The 20,486-nt window shown below is 31.7% G+C and overlaps 1 protein-coding gene across 1 annotated transcript; it reads left to right on the top strand.

The window, feature by feature from the left end:
- The first annotated feature begins 4,192 nt into the window (after positions 1-4,192).
- On the top strand, positions 4,193-17,149 carry LOC148609606 (uncharacterized). Its single transcript, XM_088542032.1, has 4 exons — positions 4,193-4,458; positions 13,697-13,813; positions 16,258-16,376; positions 16,590-17,149. The coding sequence occupies exons 1-3, from the start codon at positions 4,373-4,375 to the stop codon at positions 16,352-16,354; spliced, it is 300 nt and encodes a 99-aa protein (XP_088398158.1). The 5' UTR covers positions 4,193-4,372; the 3' UTR covers positions 16,355-16,376; positions 16,590-17,149.
- Positions 17,150-20,486: the final 3,337 nt, after the last annotated feature.

Below are 20,486 nucleotides of genomic sequence, written 5' to 3'. Positions count from 1 at the left end.
AAAATGTACCACCAAACCTCTTTCAAAACTTGTAACTTCTATACTCACAACTGTCAAAGAGGGTGTGCAGTCCTACCACAACACTTGTTACTCCCGTAGTGGTATTAATTCAATGTGGATCCTGAAAAATTCGAAAGATCTTTTGGAGACAATCAGTTCAAGACTATTATCTGAATATAATAGCATTAAAACCTATGATTTTTCAACACAGTATACTTCTATTCCCCATACTCAGTTAAAATCCCGACTTAAAAACATTATATATCGTTGTTTTCCAAAACAGATGGTACACCTAGATACAAATATATAGTTCTTGGTAGAGATTCCTCATACTTTGTAAGAAATAATTCCAAATCATCTTCCAAATATACATAGGAAGATGTTTACAAAATGCTGGAATTTTTAATCGACAACATATTTGTCCAGTGTGGTGGACGTGTTTTTCCACAAACGGTCGGCATTCCAATGGGAACAAATTGTGCTCCTTTACTTGCTGACCTATTCCTTCACTCTTATGAGGCTGACTTTATAGCTGATCTGATCAGAAAGAAAGAATATCGTTTGGCTAGATCCTTTAATCTCAGTTTCCGCTATATAGATGACGTATTATCTTTAAACAATCCTAATTTCGGGGATTTGATACATCGCATCTACCCAAAAGAACTTGAGATAAAGGATACTACAGACACTGTGAAGTCAGCCTCATATCTTGACCTACAATTAGAAATCGATGGTAAAGGAAAACTATTTACCAAACTTTACGACAAACGTGATGACTTTTCATTCAGAATTGTCAACTTTCCTTTCATCTGTGGCAACATCCCTTCGGCTCCTGCGTATGGATTGTTCATATCACAACTCATACGTTATGCCAGAGCTTGCCGAAACTACGCAGACTTTTTGTATCACGCTAGAGCTCTAACAAATAGGCTTCTGGAACAGGGTTATGTTGCTACAAAATTGAAGTGATCACTACAGAAGTTTTATGGTTATCATCATGAACTCGTGGATCGTTATGGTGTATACATCAGCACCATGAAAACTGATTTATTCAACGGGTCATAGTTTTCCTTTCCTCGTTTGTCTACCCCGGACTTGACGTTTTATGAGCAACTCAGCGGGTGTTTCTAGAAAAGCAGAGGACGCTCACCCTACTGGTGCACCTGGTCCATGCTCCCAGTTTTTAGTGGAGTCCGAGTTGCTCATTTACTTTTGTTACTTTGTAGGTATAATTTTAGTTACCGCTATAACCTTGGTTCCCTTGATTACTCTTAAATGAATGTGTGTTACTAATTTAATGAATAATAAGAGTAAATGTTGCTTTCGATATAATGCCCACATGATTCGAGCAGTAGGACTAGAACGCAACCATCTGTCAGATATTAAAACAGGGTTTAAAACGGACAATTCTTCGACAATCCATCGAAGATCAAAAGTATGATATTTTTTTCAAGGAGAAGGTAATTACATGTACTAGCTCCCCTCTTGGTATTGCTCCTTAAATAATGTCGGAACTATATGACAAAAATCTACCTGTTGTCACGTGATATATGTCCAGTACTAGTAAGAAAAGATGGGTTTAATCATGACCTTAAACAATAAACATTCATAACTAGAAGAAATTATTATTCATAATATTTCAGATTTAACAGGGTTATAGATCACTGTCATCTTTGATTACAATAAATTGTGAATTCTTTCCAGCAAACGGATAAATCCAGTATTGGATCCGGAGAGGATCTGATTATTCCGGTCAATCATAACTGAATCTACATTATACCAAAACTTCAATAATTAGTTTCTTCCTTTTGCCCTAACAAATACAAGGAGTGGTCTAACAATAGGATTTATGTTGGTAACTTATTTTTGAATACAAAAATGTTTTTCTATTTTAGTTTACATGGATGAAAATGCAAATCTATCACCAACTGTTTAAACATGTACTTTTACTATATTTCATAAAACATTCTGACGAATTAACCCTATGAATAAGAGGACTTTAAAACTCGTCCAACTATTTAATCAAGGCTGACCATTATCCAAAATAATGGAAACAAGTACAATCTTTAAAAAAATAGATAGCCGACGCAGTAAAATTTTGTTCTTTTTACTTCCAAGTTTCTACATTTCTTTAAAAAAAAATAACACATTGCACATAATTTCAAAATTTCGATACAGTTTTTTCGAACGCAATTTCAAATTTTCGATACAGTTTTTCCGAACGCCACTAAGTTAGCAGTGTTTGGCCAATTGGGAAACAGTATTGCGATCAGATGACTTCCGTTTCCATAGAAGAGCGTCCTTAAGGTCAAAGGGTAAAAAGCGTAATTATACCGACTGCGTCGGAAAAAAATGTCCAACATAAGAAATTTATTTTATTCATTTACATTTCATGGCAACCATGGTAACTACAGTCGTTTACCCGAAACAATATAGATAAAGGACTTTCAGATAAATCTTTTTTTCCACAATAAAAAAAACTAGAAAAAATGTGAGCAAAGCTTATTGCAGGAAGTCCAAACTCCTCACCCTAGTAACCAAGTACCCAATATATACACAATCGTTAAACATGAAGCTTGAAATAAGCTTTGCAAATTTTACAGTTCTAACATCATTGGGAATTTTCGGTCGTTTCCTCCGCGGGACTCGAACTCGTACCGCTGTGACATCTATGGCAACAACGCCTACACGAAGTCCAGCGCCCTAGACCACTCAGCCAGCTAGGCTACCGAGTGGTCTAGGGCGGAAAAAAAATAAACGAATAAGTAGAAGAACGGACGGACGGACATTATGGTCACTATACACAGGCAAATATTGTCACATGATTTTCACCTGAGTTGAGCAAATAAATTATGTTCACGTGAAATTCAGATGAATGGAGCCTTCACGTGAAATTCACACGAAATATTCACATGAAATTCGTGTTTAGTGAATTTCACATGAAAGTCATGTTAATTTCATGTGAATTTCACATAAATTTCACGTGAAACTCGATTAACATGAATTTCACGTGAAAAATATTTGCCTGTGTATACCTCCCGTAAAGCAGAAAGCAGTGTGGGTAGAGTTAGAAAGTTTCAGTATATTGACTGGGTCTTTAATCAATAATAAAAAAAACCCCAACAAAACAATGTTTTAATTTTTCAACAGGACGTCGAAAATTAATGGAACAAAACAGAAAATATACCATTTCAAGAATTAAATCGGGTCTATCTTTTGTCAGTGCGATAGCTGTCATGTTTGGTTACTATCGCTACATGTACAATATTCGGATGAAATCATCATTGTTCTAAAAAAGTGTCACCACAGAGACTGTAAAATAAGGTGAAAAATTAATCATAATACACGGAAAAGATATATGTTATTTACATTGCAGATTGAAATTATTCAATAATGTTCATTTTGTGCATTTTGCTATTCCACATACTTAAGCTATATATTAAGTATATATTTGTTTGTCGTAATTTTAAGGTTTTCGTTTAAAAAAATAACATTAAACAATTTTGAAGTTCAAAAGACCTTTCGCTGTTCTAGATTTTTTTTTCATATATGATTTTTTAAGTTATAAACTTACTCTTCTATATTGATTACGAAGTTTTGGAAATATTTCATCACATTGATAATAATTAAAAACTGTGACTTGGTATAACATACCATAAACTTATTAGAAACCAGCGAGTCCTTACCACAGTTATCTCTATTTACAATTGAATCACATCGCTATCAAAGAGAAGCATTTTTAATCTGACCTAGATACAAATAATTACAGTTATCCGAATATATGTTAACCCCATAAAAGGCACTATCAAATGCGTCAACAGAAATTTCTACATCAAATCAATTTTTCATAATATAAAGTGGGTAATTAACAACAAGTGTTTCTTGTAACAAATAGTAGAATACAAGCAATGACCAAGTTGCCTTATGTTCAATGTCCATTCTAAATCTTCACGCCAGGTCGTACTCCACCTCAATTTAAATCTACGATAACGGCAACGGAACTAATAGAATGAAAACCGGAAAGTAAATATTAACTGCTAATTGATGCGCGCTGTTCATCTTACGACCGAATTTATTATAAAGATGAAATAAAAGCTCTTCCCTTTGTTATCATCTGAATTTAAGGATTAACTCTTGTAATATTAAGTGCTGACGTCGATCCGACCAATTTGTTTAGGGTATAAATATACCAATTTGCATAACCGAAGCCGTATCGATACCGGAGAAGTATTACAATAGTCTCAGAACAGATTCTACAACAGATCAGGAATTGATCACAGCAACATAATCACTGGCTGATACAATATACGGGTACAACGGTTGGAACGAGACGTAATAGAGGTGCTACTGTGTGTTCGTTCTTTTATAAACAATGAAACATAGATTTGTTTTTATTTTCTTCTGCGCTGGACTTTGCTGTCTCATCACTGGAGCACCATCAAAATCACCCCTATCCAGGTATATATCATTTTGATAATATGTTTTCTTGTAATGCTTTTATATTGGAATCATGGTATGGTTACTGGAAACAAAGGCGTGCAATTTCTTTATTGAAATATTAATACTTTTGGTTTTTTTTTTAAAGTCTAGAAAATCATTATACACGATAACGTAATATACCCTTAAAGAGAAGAACAGAAATTTTAAAATTTTAAAGTCTATTTAGAGTATTTTTGTAACGGTGTAAAGATGTAAAAGTATTGAAAGACAATTGCATAATTTTATGATTCTAAACTAAGAATGGGAAAAGTCGCTTAATTATTATCATATTCGTACAAAATATCTGCTATAAATTCTTACAGAGCTAAAAAAAAATGGAATTCAAAGAGCTATCTGATCGCAATACTACTATATCGTAGTGTACGAATAACAACAGTTTTATTTAATATCATGTCTGCTTTTTTGCAATTCATATTTTTACTTTTTACATAATTTGTTATTATAAAAGACAATGCGGGCATAACTAATAGGAGTGTTTATTGGAATATATGAAAGCCTGGCATTCTATTGATTAGTAGTTTTTAATAAATTTTATAGATTAATTTTTAAATATGGATCTTTATTTTTCATACCGAAAGATATTGTTTTTGCATTTGATTAAACCAAACTTTTTCTCTATTACTAAATAATATGGATTGTTAAATTTACATTTTTTGTAGACAAAGTATAAAAATAATAAAAACTCCCCAATAAATTCATTAAGTATTTTTATATTTATATTTTTGTTTATAACATGTGAACTGGAATCCATTTAGTATGTAGGAAAGCACGATCTTTTGTCATACATTGGAAACTTTCAAAACTTCTAATGAATTTCCTTTTATGATACGGTTCAATCATTCTAATCTTTTTAGTGTGTGTACGATGTTTATCCATAGACAAAACAGCCTTATACTGCAGTATTTAGATTTGTTTATCATTTCTCGTAGATATCGTCTAGTAATATGAATATACTCTATCGTTTTAATTTCTTAAATCTAAGGTTGATCAAACGAAATATTAATTCAACGTGAAAGGAAGGAATACTTAAAATTATCTTACATGGGTTTAATTGTTTCATGTATTAAATGTGATCCAGTTACATGGATTTTCAAAACAAACTGTTTAATTTCTCATATAGTCAGGATCAATAGAATATTATATGTCTTTAAAGTCAATGATAGTTGTTTTGACATCATTTTATGGTTACTTGAACATAAATCTATTTTTAAGAAGAGCAAAATATAGTACCAACTTAACGTCAGATAAAAGTACGCAGTTTGTTCTGTTATCAAACCCTCATACTTACACATCTAAGTGGAACGCGCGGGCCTTAGATTCATATTCGGACGAGAGAACTAGAGTTTTTTTTAACCTAAGAAAATTTAGTTTTCCAAATGTCAATGTGATAAAAGTTTCAACTCACACTTACATGCCATTGGAAATATAATTTAAAATAACTTTAGCCCATAACAAAATAATAATAGGTAATATCAGAATTCAAGTACTGATGGTCACATTCTGGGCAATAGTAATGACCAATCGCAATATCAAGGCATAACCAGGAACGTTAGAAACCTTGATATTTTCCTGAAAAAAAGATTTTTGTTGCTTTTGCTGTTTTTCTAACATTATAAACGGATTAAATGACTTAAAATGGGGAATCATTGGTAAGGAGTCAAATTTAAAATTAAAACAATGGACCAAAGTTCTAAAGTTAACCATGATAATAGATATAGAATTTCATAATATGAGAACTCATACATTTTCAATATTCTACGTCAAATATGAAGAAAGAAATTTCGACAGTTTTCACTTAAGAAAGAAAACAAACATTTTGAAAGTCGAAATATTGCAATAACAAAGCCAAATCTGAAATGTTATTTACGTGGTTTGAATGGCGTTTTATAGGTTTCGAATCAAAGTATTAGTGTAGCAATGACACATGTCATATTTTTGACCATTAGAATATTATGTCACTTAGGTTCATGATGTTTAATCACGATATAACATAAGATAACCGCAGTATTGTTTTTACTCTCCATACATTAACATTGTTTTACATTTATCTTTCAAAATCAATGATCGATTAAATCATTTACTAGCTTTCTCGGTTAGCTATGCACAAATATGAAAGAGAAAAAATAACAAAAAACTACTTCCATAGAAACAAATCCTTTTCTAATACAGGATATATAGAGAAGTAAATATTCACGTTTCTGATTACTGTTAAATCGCATCAAGAGATTATTGCCACAAAATCAATGTCGAAACTGAACATGTAAAGGAATATTCCCACTGTTTCATGACATTTAAGATTATAAATTTCATATTCTTGATCGACTACAATCAGCTTTTAGACTTAATGCCGGCTACAAATCGCTAAAGAGAAGATGAATCAAATTTGGGTAGAAGTCAAGGTTATTCATATGAAAGTGTAATCAAGGGAACCAAGGTTATAGCGGTAATCAAAATAATGTAATCCAGGGACAAAGACCAGACATGGAAAACAGACACACACAACAAAGAACATAAAGTAACTAAAATCATAAATACAAAGTAACAAAAGTAAATGAGCAACTCGGACTCCATTAAAAACTGGGAGCATGGACCAGGTGCACCGGTAGGGTAAGCGTCCTCTGCTTTTCTAGAAACACCCGCCGAGTTGCTCATAAAAAGTCAAGTCCTGGGTAGACAAACGAGGAAAGGCAAACTATGACCTGTTGAATAAATATGTTTTCATGATGCTGATGGATACATCATAACCATCCACGAGTTCGTGATGACTACCATAAAACTTCTGTAGTGATGACTTCAATCTTGTAGCAACATAACCCTGTTCCAGAAGCCTATTTGTTAGACTTCTAGCGTGATACAAAAAGCCTGCGTAGTTTCGGCAAGCTCTGGCATAGCGTATGAGTTGTGATATGAACACTCCATACGCAGGAGACGAAGGAATGTTGCCACAGATGAAAGGAAAGTTGACAATTCTGAATGAAAAGTCATCACGTTTGTCATAAAGTTTGGTCAATAGTTTTCCTTTACCATCGATTTCTAATTGTAGGTCAAGATATGAGGCTGACTTCACAGTATTTGTAGTATCCTTTATCTCAAGTTCTTTTGGGTAGATGCGATGTATCAAATCCCCGAAATTGGAATTGTTTAAAGATAATACGTCATCTATATAGCGAAAACTGAGATTGAAGGGTGTAGCCAAACGATATTCTTTCTTTCTGATCAAATCAGCTATAAAGTCAGCCTCATAAGAGTGAAGAAATAGGTCAGCAAGTAAAGGAGCACAATTTGTTCCCATTGGAATGCCGACCGTTTGTGGAAAAACACGTCCACCTTACTGGACAAATATGTTGTCGAATAAAAATTCCAGCATTTTGTAAACATCTTCCTCTGTATATTTGGAAGATGATTTGGAATTATTTCTTACAAAGTATGAGGAATCTCTACCAAGAACTATATATTTGTATCTAGGTGTACCATCTGTTTTGGAAAACAACGATGTATAATGTTTTTAAGTCGGGATTTTAACTGAGTATGGGGAATAGAAGTATACAGTGTTGAAAAATCATAGGTTTTAATGCTATTGTATTTAGATAATAGTCTTGAACTGATTGTCTCCAAAAGATCTTTCGAATTTTTCAATATAGAAATAAGGTTTCTTTTTATGTATCATTCATTCTGCCGGTCAAGCTGTATGTTATCAGGCGTATATCATTTGTCATAATATTGGTAATATGTCACTAATTAAAGAAGTAAAATGTTATGATATGAAATTTAGAAAAGGAAATAGTGTTTCGAAAGGTAATGATGTAGAAACAATCACGGAAGTTATTTTTCATTTAAGAAAATTGTTTCATTCTGTAATTAACAGTTTTATACACGTCTGTTACTCTAAACCAAGAAATACACAAAACCACCTAAAACATTAAATATTAAAATCGAAAAATTCGAAAAATTTCTACCCTTAATCTGGAAATTAATGAAATTATTGCCCCTGTAGTGGGCTTACTCTAGTGGAATCCTATAATAAGGAAATAAGTATATTATTAATCTGTCTTGTCATTATTACTACATCGTTTATTATTGAATAAAATTTGCAATATTACAAAATTCAAAACACTTAAAACTGTGAGACTTCATTCCTTTTACTGCACATATTAATCTGCTTGATGCTAGTTTTGGCTCCTTATTGTTAGCTTTATTTAGTTCTTGTATACAATTTACTTTGCATTAAAGACCCTCCTATACATTTTCCTCTAATTGTGCCGACGAGGGATTACTCCAGTAAACACGTATACAGCAAACCGAAATATGCAATATTTATACGATGAACAATTATACATTTGTTGTATTTGTAATTAGGATTTTAAAATCAAGATTTCAGTGCAAAAAAAGGAATTTTATGTTTTGGAAATCATACTTTTTCTTTATGAATAATCATGCCATTATTAATTAAATATTAATTATTCGGCCAGTATCTCTGAATGTTTTTTCGAGGGTAACAATGTACATTTGTGGAATGTCCAAGAGGGGAACATTCGACAAATGTTTAATTATACTTAACGAAAATGATGCATGTTGGATTTATTGTTTTGAATTAAAGTATCACTAAGTAAGAGGTTACAGAAGATACTGAAATTTCAAAGATGCAAATGCTTTCTCTAAAAAATACATTTAAAAGGTTCCAACTTATCCTACGCAAAAGTGACGAAAGCTTTCAAAATCCGAGAAAAAACCTTTGGATGGGCCTATGAATTGAAGTGTAATGTGCCATTAACTTTGCTGTTATTATCAATTGAAAGTAACAAAAGTGACAAAATGCTTTTTAGAATTGATTCTTAATATTATTAATTCATTTGGCTAACAAAATTGATGAGAATTATAATTGAAGCATGCATTTCGAACGACACAACTGTGAGAAACTGCTTAACCCAATACAAGCATATTAAATCCATAATTTGTTCATGCCTTTTTTGCCTCAAATTTTGTTAATAGTCAAAATAAAATTGAGAAAAAAAACTACACATTTTTAGCTCTGAAAGTTTCAATAGGAAATTAATTTCTAGTTCAAAAGAGTATGGTAACATTTCCCGCTAAAACTTTTACAGTCAAAACGATAAATATAATACATTTGCGAGGAAATGATTATTGTCTTAAAAAATAAAAATATAAAGCGTGAACTCAAAACAACAAAAAAACATATAAGAATTATAAAATATTAAGAAAAAAAAATAATATCTAAAACACAGAACACAACGAGGATAGCCAACAAAAGACATCACGAAAATTAGAAAAAAGACACGTGCTATTAAGGATAGGAGAGAAAATTGCTTGCGCTGAAAACAAGTTTAAAAAACCTATTCATCAACAAAGTGCCTACATGTAGTCACACTTCGGTGTTACCAAAATATGTCTGACTTCAATTTCATGCATCGAATCACCGAAATTGAAATACATTTATAAAATCCCAACAAATCGCATTTTTCAACGCAAATATAAGATAAATATGCGTATGGAAGTAATATGATATCTTAGTTACAGTTATTATTGCCCACAATCTAGTATACAGGATTGACAAAAGGTAATTGGATATATTGCACAGTTACACCAACAAAAAAGATTTTTGACAATTACAGGAGACAAAACAATACACACGACGTCAATTTCAACTTATAAGGTTACGACCCTCAAACTTGACAACAACTACAAGTTTGAATAGTGATCCTAATTCAATTCCCATGTCTACGGTTAATAACCACTTGTCCTGAGCATGGAACTTTAACAAGACTTATTTGTCAATTTCACAATATAATTAGATCATCAATTTCAAAGCGACAAATTTCCTCTTGTTATGTCTTTAAATTGGAATAACTAGCAAATGATTTATTCTTAGTTTATGTGACGATTTAACATGGCATTATTCTTGTTCAACGATCTGACTGCAAACATCGTTCGTACAAACTAACAACTATTGTTACAACGTCAGTAATAAATTGGTCACATTATGGAATACAAGCTGATCTTAAGACTTTCTGCAGATAATTCAATTGCATCAACCCCCTTGGTCAATATAGTAGACGCCTTACTGTTTAATACTATAAATAATATCATCTGACTGAATCAGCGTCATTTACTGTTCTAGATGTTTATTTTGGGGGTTAAAGCAAATTTAATCTTCAGAAAAGGGCATTTTGTTACTTGTTTCTCCCTTTAAATGATTTCTTTAATTGTTTGGATACGAAGTGCAATGATCGTTCGTTTGACGGCTTAGCTACTGGTAGTCTCATGCTGTCTTATTTATATACTAAGTAGAATTTCACTATGCCCTTTTGTCAGTACGCTGTATTAGAAACACAACCAAGACAGGGTAGAATAACGACTAAATTGGCCAGCCCGTGGTAAAAATGACGCATTATCTCGATTCAAATAGGACAAGTTTATTCACAAACAGCTTATGCGTTACATGGAGTGGGAATCACTGTGAAGCAAATTCTATTGTGACGTCGGTTAAAATATGTTGACGTCAGGGATAAGACCATTATATACCTATGTTGGTCGCATGTCTATCTGAAGACATTTAAATGACGTCATATTATAATATATGGTTTATCATTTGGTTGAGACGATCTTTAGTAATTTAAGTTTATTCTTTTGATACCAACCTAGTTAGAGTCTATTAAGAACATGGTATAACACTGACAAATGTTGAATGAAATGTTCACTTATATATGTGGACTTAATGTAAGGGACACAACTCTTACAAATCAATGGAACTTTTGTATTCAGCGTTTTACATCAATCTCATGTAAGCATCAAAGTAAATTGGACTGATTTGATTCTGTTTCAAATGAAAACTTGACCGGCTTTGGTAAATTTAAATATGATACAAACATATCATTGATTTGAATACATATGTCCTAACCCTAGATCTACCTTCTTAACCTGTCATGTGTTTTCAAACTAACAAAAACAAAAATAAACCATCAAACCATATATGATAATAAGGATTACACTTTTTCAACTTTTTTAATCAAAGGAAAAAAATGAATATAAAAAAACAATTTCTGCTAATGACAACATTTGCCCGAAAACACAAATACAATCAACTACATTAATTCTCTTCATAATAGCTTATTATTTTTTTGGCAAGCATCAAATTTACATCCTTCTTATATCTCTATCCATTTTAATGCCTATGGTCTGACATATGTGAAAGAGTAATCAAGGGAACCAAGGTTATAGCGGTAATCAAAAGAATATAATCCAGGGACAAAGACCAGACATGGAAAACAGACACACACAACAAAGAACATAAAGTAACTAAAATCATACATACAAAGTAACAAAAGCAAATGAGCAACTCGGACTCCACTAAAAACAGGGAGCATGGACCAGGTGAAATATGTATTTCTATGCCCTATATAAAAAGAAACTGTTTAGTTTCAGTTACCCATTATATATAACATGTCATGTAAAGTGCCGTCACAAATGAGATACAAATCAATTCGTACACGAACTGTAGATAGTGCTTGCATTAAATTCCTATCTAAAAAGATCAAATGTAACATAAACAATGAAATCTGATTCATAATTAACAGGCTTGGTCAGATAGGATAAACGGGAATCAGACCGAATCATTTTGGAAATAGCAATTAATCAAACAAATACATATTTGACGTACGGCAAACAAGTCCAAACAAGATAGATCTTGATTTCTTACAAATTCCTAGATTAAGATATATCTTATTGTATTCTGCCGACGGTTATCATACAAATGAAATGGCTTTATTGCTTAAAGTATACAACCCCTACTTGAATGTTGTGTACGACAGTGATTTATATACGTTACTAAATTATTTTACAATCGATGAATGACATTGAAAGGACGATACTTTTATTGCTTCTAGTTTCTGAAAGTTAAGGTAGGGGAGTCAAGAACTACAAGCTTATTTATCAATTTGTGTTAATCCATTGTATACAATGAACAGTAGATAACTAAACTGCTTTGTAGTCGTATTCATTTTAAATTCGAGGTTGTAAAGAAAATGTATGATTGAGCAAGCGACATTACAAAAAGAGACAAGGTAATACAAAAGCCGATTTTAAGGTATTCAATGATGAGTTAAGAAAACGAATCTCAAATTAATCTTCTACTTAAGATTACTACTAAACGAATCGAGATGGCAAATGAAGCTTTGGTCTGATTTTTTCGCACATTATGTTTTTTTGAGGTACGTTATTCAAAGTAGGCTTATATAGCGTAGTTTTTTTCAGAAGAAAACATATAAAAAAGTTTAAATTAACGAGAAAATTAATTTCAGTTGTATCAACGGTATATGTGCGAACATTACTTTATCGAACATTAAAACCAATCTTTTCAATTTCATTTCAAAACTTTTTCTGTGATTCGAAATGGAACGGAAAATATTTTTGACTTTAAAATTAGTTGTATCGTAAACTGTAGACCAATTGACGTTGATGATGGCTCAGTTCTAAACCAGGCTACATAAATAGAATGGTTTGTCAAAAGATAGTTTAGTATTCATACTGGTGGTAATACACCTTATTTCAAAGTTGTGATTTAAACTAATACAGTAAAGCAAATTGTTCGTTTATTTATTATCGTGATTTCGTCGTAGTAGAATTATATATGATTTAGAAAAGAGTAATCAAGGAAACCAAGGTTATAGCGGTAATCAAAGGAATGTAATCCAGGGACAACGACCATACAAAGAAAACAGACACACACGACAAAGAGCATAAAATAACCAAAATAATACATGCAAAGTAAATGAGCAACTCGGACTTAACTAAAACTGGAAGCACGGACCAGGTGCACCGGTAGGAAAAGCGTCCTCTGCTTTTCTAGAAACACCCACCGAGTTGCTTATAAAATGTCAATTCCAGGGTAGACGAAAGAGGAAAGGAAACTAAAGTCAAATTGAAATCAGCAGTACAGATAACTTTTTTAATTGTATAAGCCATTGTAACATACATAATATTTTCCTGTTCTTCTACACTGTAATCTTCTTCAATTGAAAGATAAATGATGTCTTAAAGTAATATCACATATTTCCGTAACGTCAACAAATCATTTATATATTTTGCATACATTTGAGAAGTTAAGATTGATAGTTTCAACTTCAATATATAATCCAATCAATAAACATTTTAATTCAAATAATAGTGTTATACTTTCCAGAGAACGTCGTCATTTTGCAGAATTTAAAGTCACAGAATATGCAACAAGACAGGCTTTAGAAAAATATTTTAGACGATGTCAGTTGATAGGATGTGGGCTTGTAAATATCCATCAGAGGTAACTTTTTTGTGAAAAATTTGTTATGTTACTACCCCTCCCTTCCACGTTAAATCTTGGATTATATCCACGAAGCTATAATCTCGCTGAAATTTAAAGATTAGCAAATCCATCACCTGTTCATAGATAAGATAACTTCAATGTTTTATGTACTTAGAATTCATTGTGTTTGTTTGCTTATTGTAAAGTGCTTCCATCAGTTAAATGACCTGAATTTGATGGGCGTTAATCTTTAAACCCAAATAGATAACACATTGCAGACTAATGGATTATCGTCATTATAAATTAGACAAAGAAAACAAAAAACTTCTATCAAACAGTGTAAATCCTTGAACTGAAGCAATAGTCACGTGTTCATCTAAAACGTGCCAATGTTTTTTCGTTTTATAACAAAGCACATTCATAACGTCAACTTTAACATCGGGCGTCTATATAATTTTCGACAAAAGCTTTTTGGAATAACATTTTGCACTCTTCATTTTTTTAACTGCTCAAACACGCACCAATTCAATTGCATACATGAATACTTGAAGTAACTCCATTTGTTATTGCTCTGTTCGCCAAAGGAAACACTTTAACTTTTTTATTATATTTTTTGCATCTCGACGACTACAACGAAGATTTGAGCAAGCTATTACGAATTGAGTGTAAAGTGACATTTATATTGCCAAATTCAGTTATGAGCGTAAAATGGTTAACTTTGCTATTTCAAAACAGAAAAGTCATTCATCTATGTAATACTCTGGTGTTTAAGTGATTTCTAACGACTGCGGTATTGCCTATTCAGGTACACAGGAATATTGTCAGATTAAATATTTTGAATTGCTGAAATACACGCAAAAGTTTTAGTAAAATTTAAATCCTACAACACACAACTCATGGATGTTTTAAAGTATTCAACATCCTTGCTTCAATAGTAATGGGAGCACATTCTTTATTCCTTTTTCTATCAGGAAACGAAGGAAATTTATTTTCGATAATGTTTCATGTAATACGTTGTTGGTAAAAGAAAAATCAAAATGCACATGCGAACAATTAATTACTGTATGACGAATAATGAAGTTTGAAGTTTGCATTTCTGAAAACACCTTTCCTGCATTTATAGTAATAGAAACTTCCTTCTAAATAAAATAAAAGTACATATAGAAAATACGATACTCGGTTTTGACTTTTTAAACACGATATGTTAGTCTTTCTCGCACTGTAAATGTGTCCATATTAATATTTTTGTTCATTAAAATGTATTCTTTGTATACGGATGCACTTTTGCTAATTTGGTTAAGCCAATTTTGGTTTTTGATAAAGTAAATGAATGACAAAACGTTGGTTTGTGTTAGTAAATATTTCATGTATTTTTAGGGATTTTTTCGACATTAGTCGAGGGCTCAGTGGTTTTGCAGTACCATGATCGCTTTTAGCGCGAGAGGTCGTAGGTTTGATCTCCCACTTTGATCATACCAAATACATTTAAAGCTGCATTAGCTGTCATTTTCGTAAATTTTTGTTTCTGTTGAAATATACCTTAACTTTGAATTATTTCTACTAAATTGTACTTTTCCTGTATAATTTCATTTGATATCCACAAATAAAATACATTAAACACATGAAATAGGTGTCTATATATTTATTGTCTTCCAAGACAAAAAATCGACCTAGATGAATTTGTATGCATGTGACTTCTGGTGACCTTAATCCGCGCATGTGCTGTAAGGGTCCCTTCTTTAATAACAAATCTGATTGCAAAGCAACTCAAGCTATAAAGAAAAAAAAAACGTCGAATATAACGCAAGGATTGTTTTGAAATTTACGTATTGTGATATAATGGGATGACATGCTTATATGTAGCTACGGATTATTGCTTCTGTTCCTTCTTAAAACTCATGGTCAGCATTTTGGACAATTAGGAGATAGTGGCTATTCGACCGATCATACATTGTCGAATTAATATCAGTAGTACTATAAAACTTATATGCCTTAATTAAATATTTATGAATTAAAAAACACCTATGATACATATATTAGAAATATCAGTTATGCTACACCTACCTCAAGTTGTAATATCTCCAAACAGCACCAGAATGAAACACGTAACAATTTCAAAATAAATTATATACAAGTACTGAAAGCAAAAATTAGGGGTCGAAATAGGAAGCTAAATTCAGCGCCGATAAGTTCTACGTAAGTGTGAAAAGGGAGCTACATTATTTTAGTCCCTTGTTTGCTATAAAGAACGTTGTGTTTTAGGGGTTTCAAATTTTGTGCTACGGCAATTTTAGGTATATACAATATGATATATTACATAACTAGCTGACAATATATATAAGATATGTTTTTCGTTGGCTTGGTCTATTGACCAGATATCAAGTGGCTGATATTGCTCGGTAGGCTATACTACCCAATTAATTGCTGTGAGGTTTTAATCACCTTAAATTTCCTGGTTTCAGTGGTAAGAGAAAAAGGGATAATGGTGGTCTGGACAAACTTACGGATGATGAAAGACAATTTCTGATATCAAAACTTTTACAACCTGTTGCAGAATGATTCGAAAATGGAAACAGAAAGAGTAAGTTTTAGTCTATTACCATCGAAGGAGAAAAAAGTAACTGTCACATGAAATAATAATAGATGTAATTAGTACATCTCACTTTTTGAATATTTAAGATTCATTCCTAAGTGCTTATATTTTTAATGTATTACATTTAATCATTCAGAAGAGCTGTCAGATTTATCTGACGCGATCTATTAATGATTAATCATAGGTATACTTATTTTTCAGGATGGTATGCCGTCCAAGTACAGGATACAGATGAGATGAATAAGAACCATTTGTTTAAAATAATAATAAATGGACCCAAAAAAATACATTTTGTATAGAAAAAGTCCCTTGTTATAAGCAGCTATCGTGAAAAAAATGTCGTTTTGAATCTTTCGTCTTTTGTGATTATCTCCCACAATGTTTAATTCATCTTATAATGACTGTCATCGATTAAAACTGCTTTGTTGATATGTTTACTGACTTGGAAACTGGTCGTCGAATATCCTGCCAGAAATATCAAAGGAGAGACAGTGTTGATATGATAAAAATCTGTTGGCATTTTGCAATTAGGTGGTTTTTCTGACTTTGAAATTATGTATATTTCATGAATGAACAACAAAGGCTTCCCATTTCCATTCCAGTGTTTAGGTGAGGTCTTCAAGGGTGAGGGCTGTTTAGTCCAACAAAAACACGTTCATAGTCTTAAAATTTTAATTGTCCAAATCAATTGTTAAAATTAATTATAACGAATAATTCTTGTTGATCTTTAAAGTTTGTCAAAATAAAGATGTTTAAACATAGGAGGAAATTTGTTTGTCGTTTTCTTAATATTGTAACGAGAAGAGTGAAACCATATATGAACCCACGTTCTGACACTTCAATAAAATCCGTCTCATGTACATGTTAGATGTGTTTGAAAATTTAATGCTCGATGATTCTGAGTGTGTATTGTGAATTCGTCTTAGACTGAAGTACTCTAAGGAATTGATTATATTTCATGTAAAGGATAGTTTTAAAAATTACAATTACAAAGAAAAAAGCTTTTATGACCATTTAGAACATTTGGTTTATGATAATTTTAGACTCCAATGGACAACAAATCAGTAAAAATACAATCCCTCATAATATTATAGACATTTAATACGACTTATGGCATTTAATATTCTTTCTTTCATATCATTGTATAACCCTGCCGTCAAAAATGTATTTAAAACAATACATTATTCTTAATGTAAAAAGCTAATTGTCAAGACGCGGTTTTGAGATTAAAAATTGAAATTCTCTTAGGGGACAAAGCAACAAAAAAAAGAAGGAAAATAAAGCTATTCAATAATCTTGGATAAATACTGACCCAAAATTAATGTAACAGCGTTAGTTATAAACAGAACAAGGCTAACAGTGCGGTGCCTGCGTGAGTTTGAATAGCCCACCATACAAATATATTTCAAAAGGCAAGAACAATAAAAAAACAAGACAATCTAGACGATCAAACAAAACAAAAAAGAAACAATGTGTCAAATGACAGAAATGAAGCTGGTAAAACACAAAAAGGAATGCCAAAATAAGCCTAACAAATGGGCATAAAAGTACAATTTATGACAGATGTCTATGACAGATGCGATTTTGTTTTTAATATCTTTAATATATTTAGTAAACCCCGTTTTTCTTTGTACAGAATAATTTCCATCTGAATTTAGAAAAGTTGAAATCCTAAATTATAAACGCTTATTACTATCAGGTTTTTGATATATGGTCGTGTAATAAATCATGTCTATTGCTGCTATCGATATTGTGTATAATACTCCTTGGACAAAGGGACAGAGTTTCAGTTTGTATGCTACTATGAACAACTGTGACTGTTTTTAGAAAAAGCAATAATATCTCACCTTACAGGTGCACTTTGTTCATACTTGAAGTACAGTTTGTATATGAAGAATCCGTGTGCTCAATTGATTTACGTTTGTTTCTGTTGGTATGTATTGTTTGTTGTTTCTGCCACAGCTTAATCTTGACTGTATGCTATGGCTTTCAAATTTCTTATTTCGTTGTTTTCCTTAATTTGACTTCAGCTTTGAAATTACAACTGCAAAAATTCCTTAAGATTGAGAAATATTCAATACAAAATTGACCCATGTTATGCTAATGTAGTTAATAGTGACCCTGATTTATGACAAGTAAATTAAAGTTATCCATCTCTTCCAATCTAGTCATAAAATGTCACTTTAAGGAAGCGTTGGATAATACATTTACAATGGGAAGAATAGTGTCCACTTGTCAAATATACATAAAGATACCTTCTCGTTCTTATTCATTTGCATCATTTAGTTAAACAAGGCTTCTCCATAATGACGTACTTTGAAGAGTTCTTAATTTTAAAGCCGATGTTTGCTAATCAATCAAAAATCATTAATAGATTAATAACTTAAATTACTCATTCATAAATATAATTAAAAGTGAAATAAAGTGGATACAAGGCAATAAATGGACCACAAAGTAGTTGAAATTGTACTATATTTCATTTTCTGGTCAATGTTAATGTAAAAGTAGTACTAAAATAAGCGCGAAATACATTTGACTTTTATATAAGATGATGTTCCAAAGAGTAATCAAGAGAACCAAGGTTATAGCGGAAATCAAAAGAATGTAATCCAGGGACAAAGACCAGAAATGGAAAACAGACATACACAACAAAGAACATAAAGTAACAGGAATAACTTCAGACGGTTTGCATCGGATAGCATAGTAACTATATTCTGTTTTCTAAGAACATTTAGATATATCAATGGGGATATATATTTATTTCATTAAACTTCGTCATTGGGAATAATAAATACAAAACATTCCAATTATATATATTACAAATTTCGATATGCTGTACACGTATTTCAAGGGGTAACCTATCATCAGCAGCATTAACATCAAATATATAGGAAGATCTCAATCCAAATCATAATTGTATCAGTACTAAAAACTATCGAAATAAGAAGTCAAATCTACCACCGAAAGGTTCTACCATGTGCAACACAGGAAACGAGGTATTTGTAAATACGTCATTCATCAAATTTTGATAAATAAGATAAATAAAATCTTATACAAATTCTGGACTGGGGCAAGTCTGACTACTGGTTTGGTGAACACCCTTGGGGTATCTAATGAAGTGAAAGTAACGAGATTTATAGAGCTATCATATCAAAGGTTTTGGTTATAAAAAAAGTATTTGAATGTCCTTTAAACAAGAACCACATGGAACAATACAGAGAAAAAGACAACACAAGAAAAAAAAATTACGGCAAAAAAAAAAAAGCCCCGCAACCAACAACAAAATGAAAATAAAACGGAATACCAATCAGTAGCTTTCCATTATGTATTCAAAATAAGGCAAGGGAAGACAACTCCTTGAGTACTCTTTCAAAGATAATTGTGATAAGGAGAGAAGAAGAGAAGATAGATGTTTTGATAGGCACACTCACGATATATGAATTCAAATACAGAAAAAAAGACAGAAACAAATACAAAAACAAACAAACAAACCAACAAATCAATTAAGATTAAGATTGTGGGTGAAATGAAAGAAACAATAATAAATTTTGTTCCTGTAATTGAATTCAGTTCAATATTCTAAGTATCTATCTTAATGACAAACGATGCATACAAAAGATATCTAGATTTAATTTTGCCAATTCCAGATAAAATTCATGAACAACGACGAATATTTTCATTAAGTTTATTCTTGGAAAGTGGGTGCGGATTCTACTTATATTTGTTCCGATTTGTTTCCGAAATCAAATTTGATTTCCGAAATTAGTCTGATGACAAGACCTCCACTTATGCAAATCAATGCTCCTTTTGTCGTACAATTCTAGATTAATTTATATAGATTCAGTAACTAATTGTGAAGTACATTAATATTAATGCATCTTTATATAGTACCTATACTTGATGTCAGTTCAAGTCCTTTCATTAATAACTATTTTTTTCAGCCATTTGATGTTCGAGGCTCGATTTTAAAAAAAAAAATTTAAAGACGTATACATCGTTTTGATCTCCCCCAAATTATCATATGAGATACATAATTTCTTTTGCTATCTGTCAGCTGCAAAGTAAAACAAAAAGAAAACAATAGACAAAAGAAAAGAA

The sequence above is a fragment of the Perna viridis genome, chromosome 8 (genome assembly GCF_037379345.1).
Source record: "Perna viridis isolate PV_CMFRI_1.1 ecotype Kerala chromosome 8, ASM3737934v1, whole genome shotgun sequence".
Taxonomy (NCBI): domain Eukaryota; kingdom Metazoa; phylum Mollusca; class Bivalvia; order Mytilida; family Mytilidae; genus Perna; species Perna viridis.
Note: the sequence above shows the minus strand (reverse complement) of the source record. Positions and strands in the feature narration are given on the sequence as shown.

What these genes read in the sequence shown, in the direction of transcription:
- LOC148609606 (XM_088542032.1), top strand. Translation starts at nt 4,373, where the DNA reads ATGAAACATAGATTTGTTTTTATTTTCTTCTGCGCTGGACTTTGCTGT. An exon ending in TCAAAATCACCCCTATCCAG is followed by an intron (nt 4,459 to 13,696) that starts GTATATATCATT and finishes TATACTTTCCAG; the next exon opens with AGAACGTCGTCATTTTGCAG. An exon ending in CTTGTAAATATCCATCAGAG is followed by an intron (nt 13,814 to 16,257) that starts GTAACTTTTTTG and finishes TCCTGGTTTCAG; the next exon opens with TGGTAAGAGAAAAAGGGATA.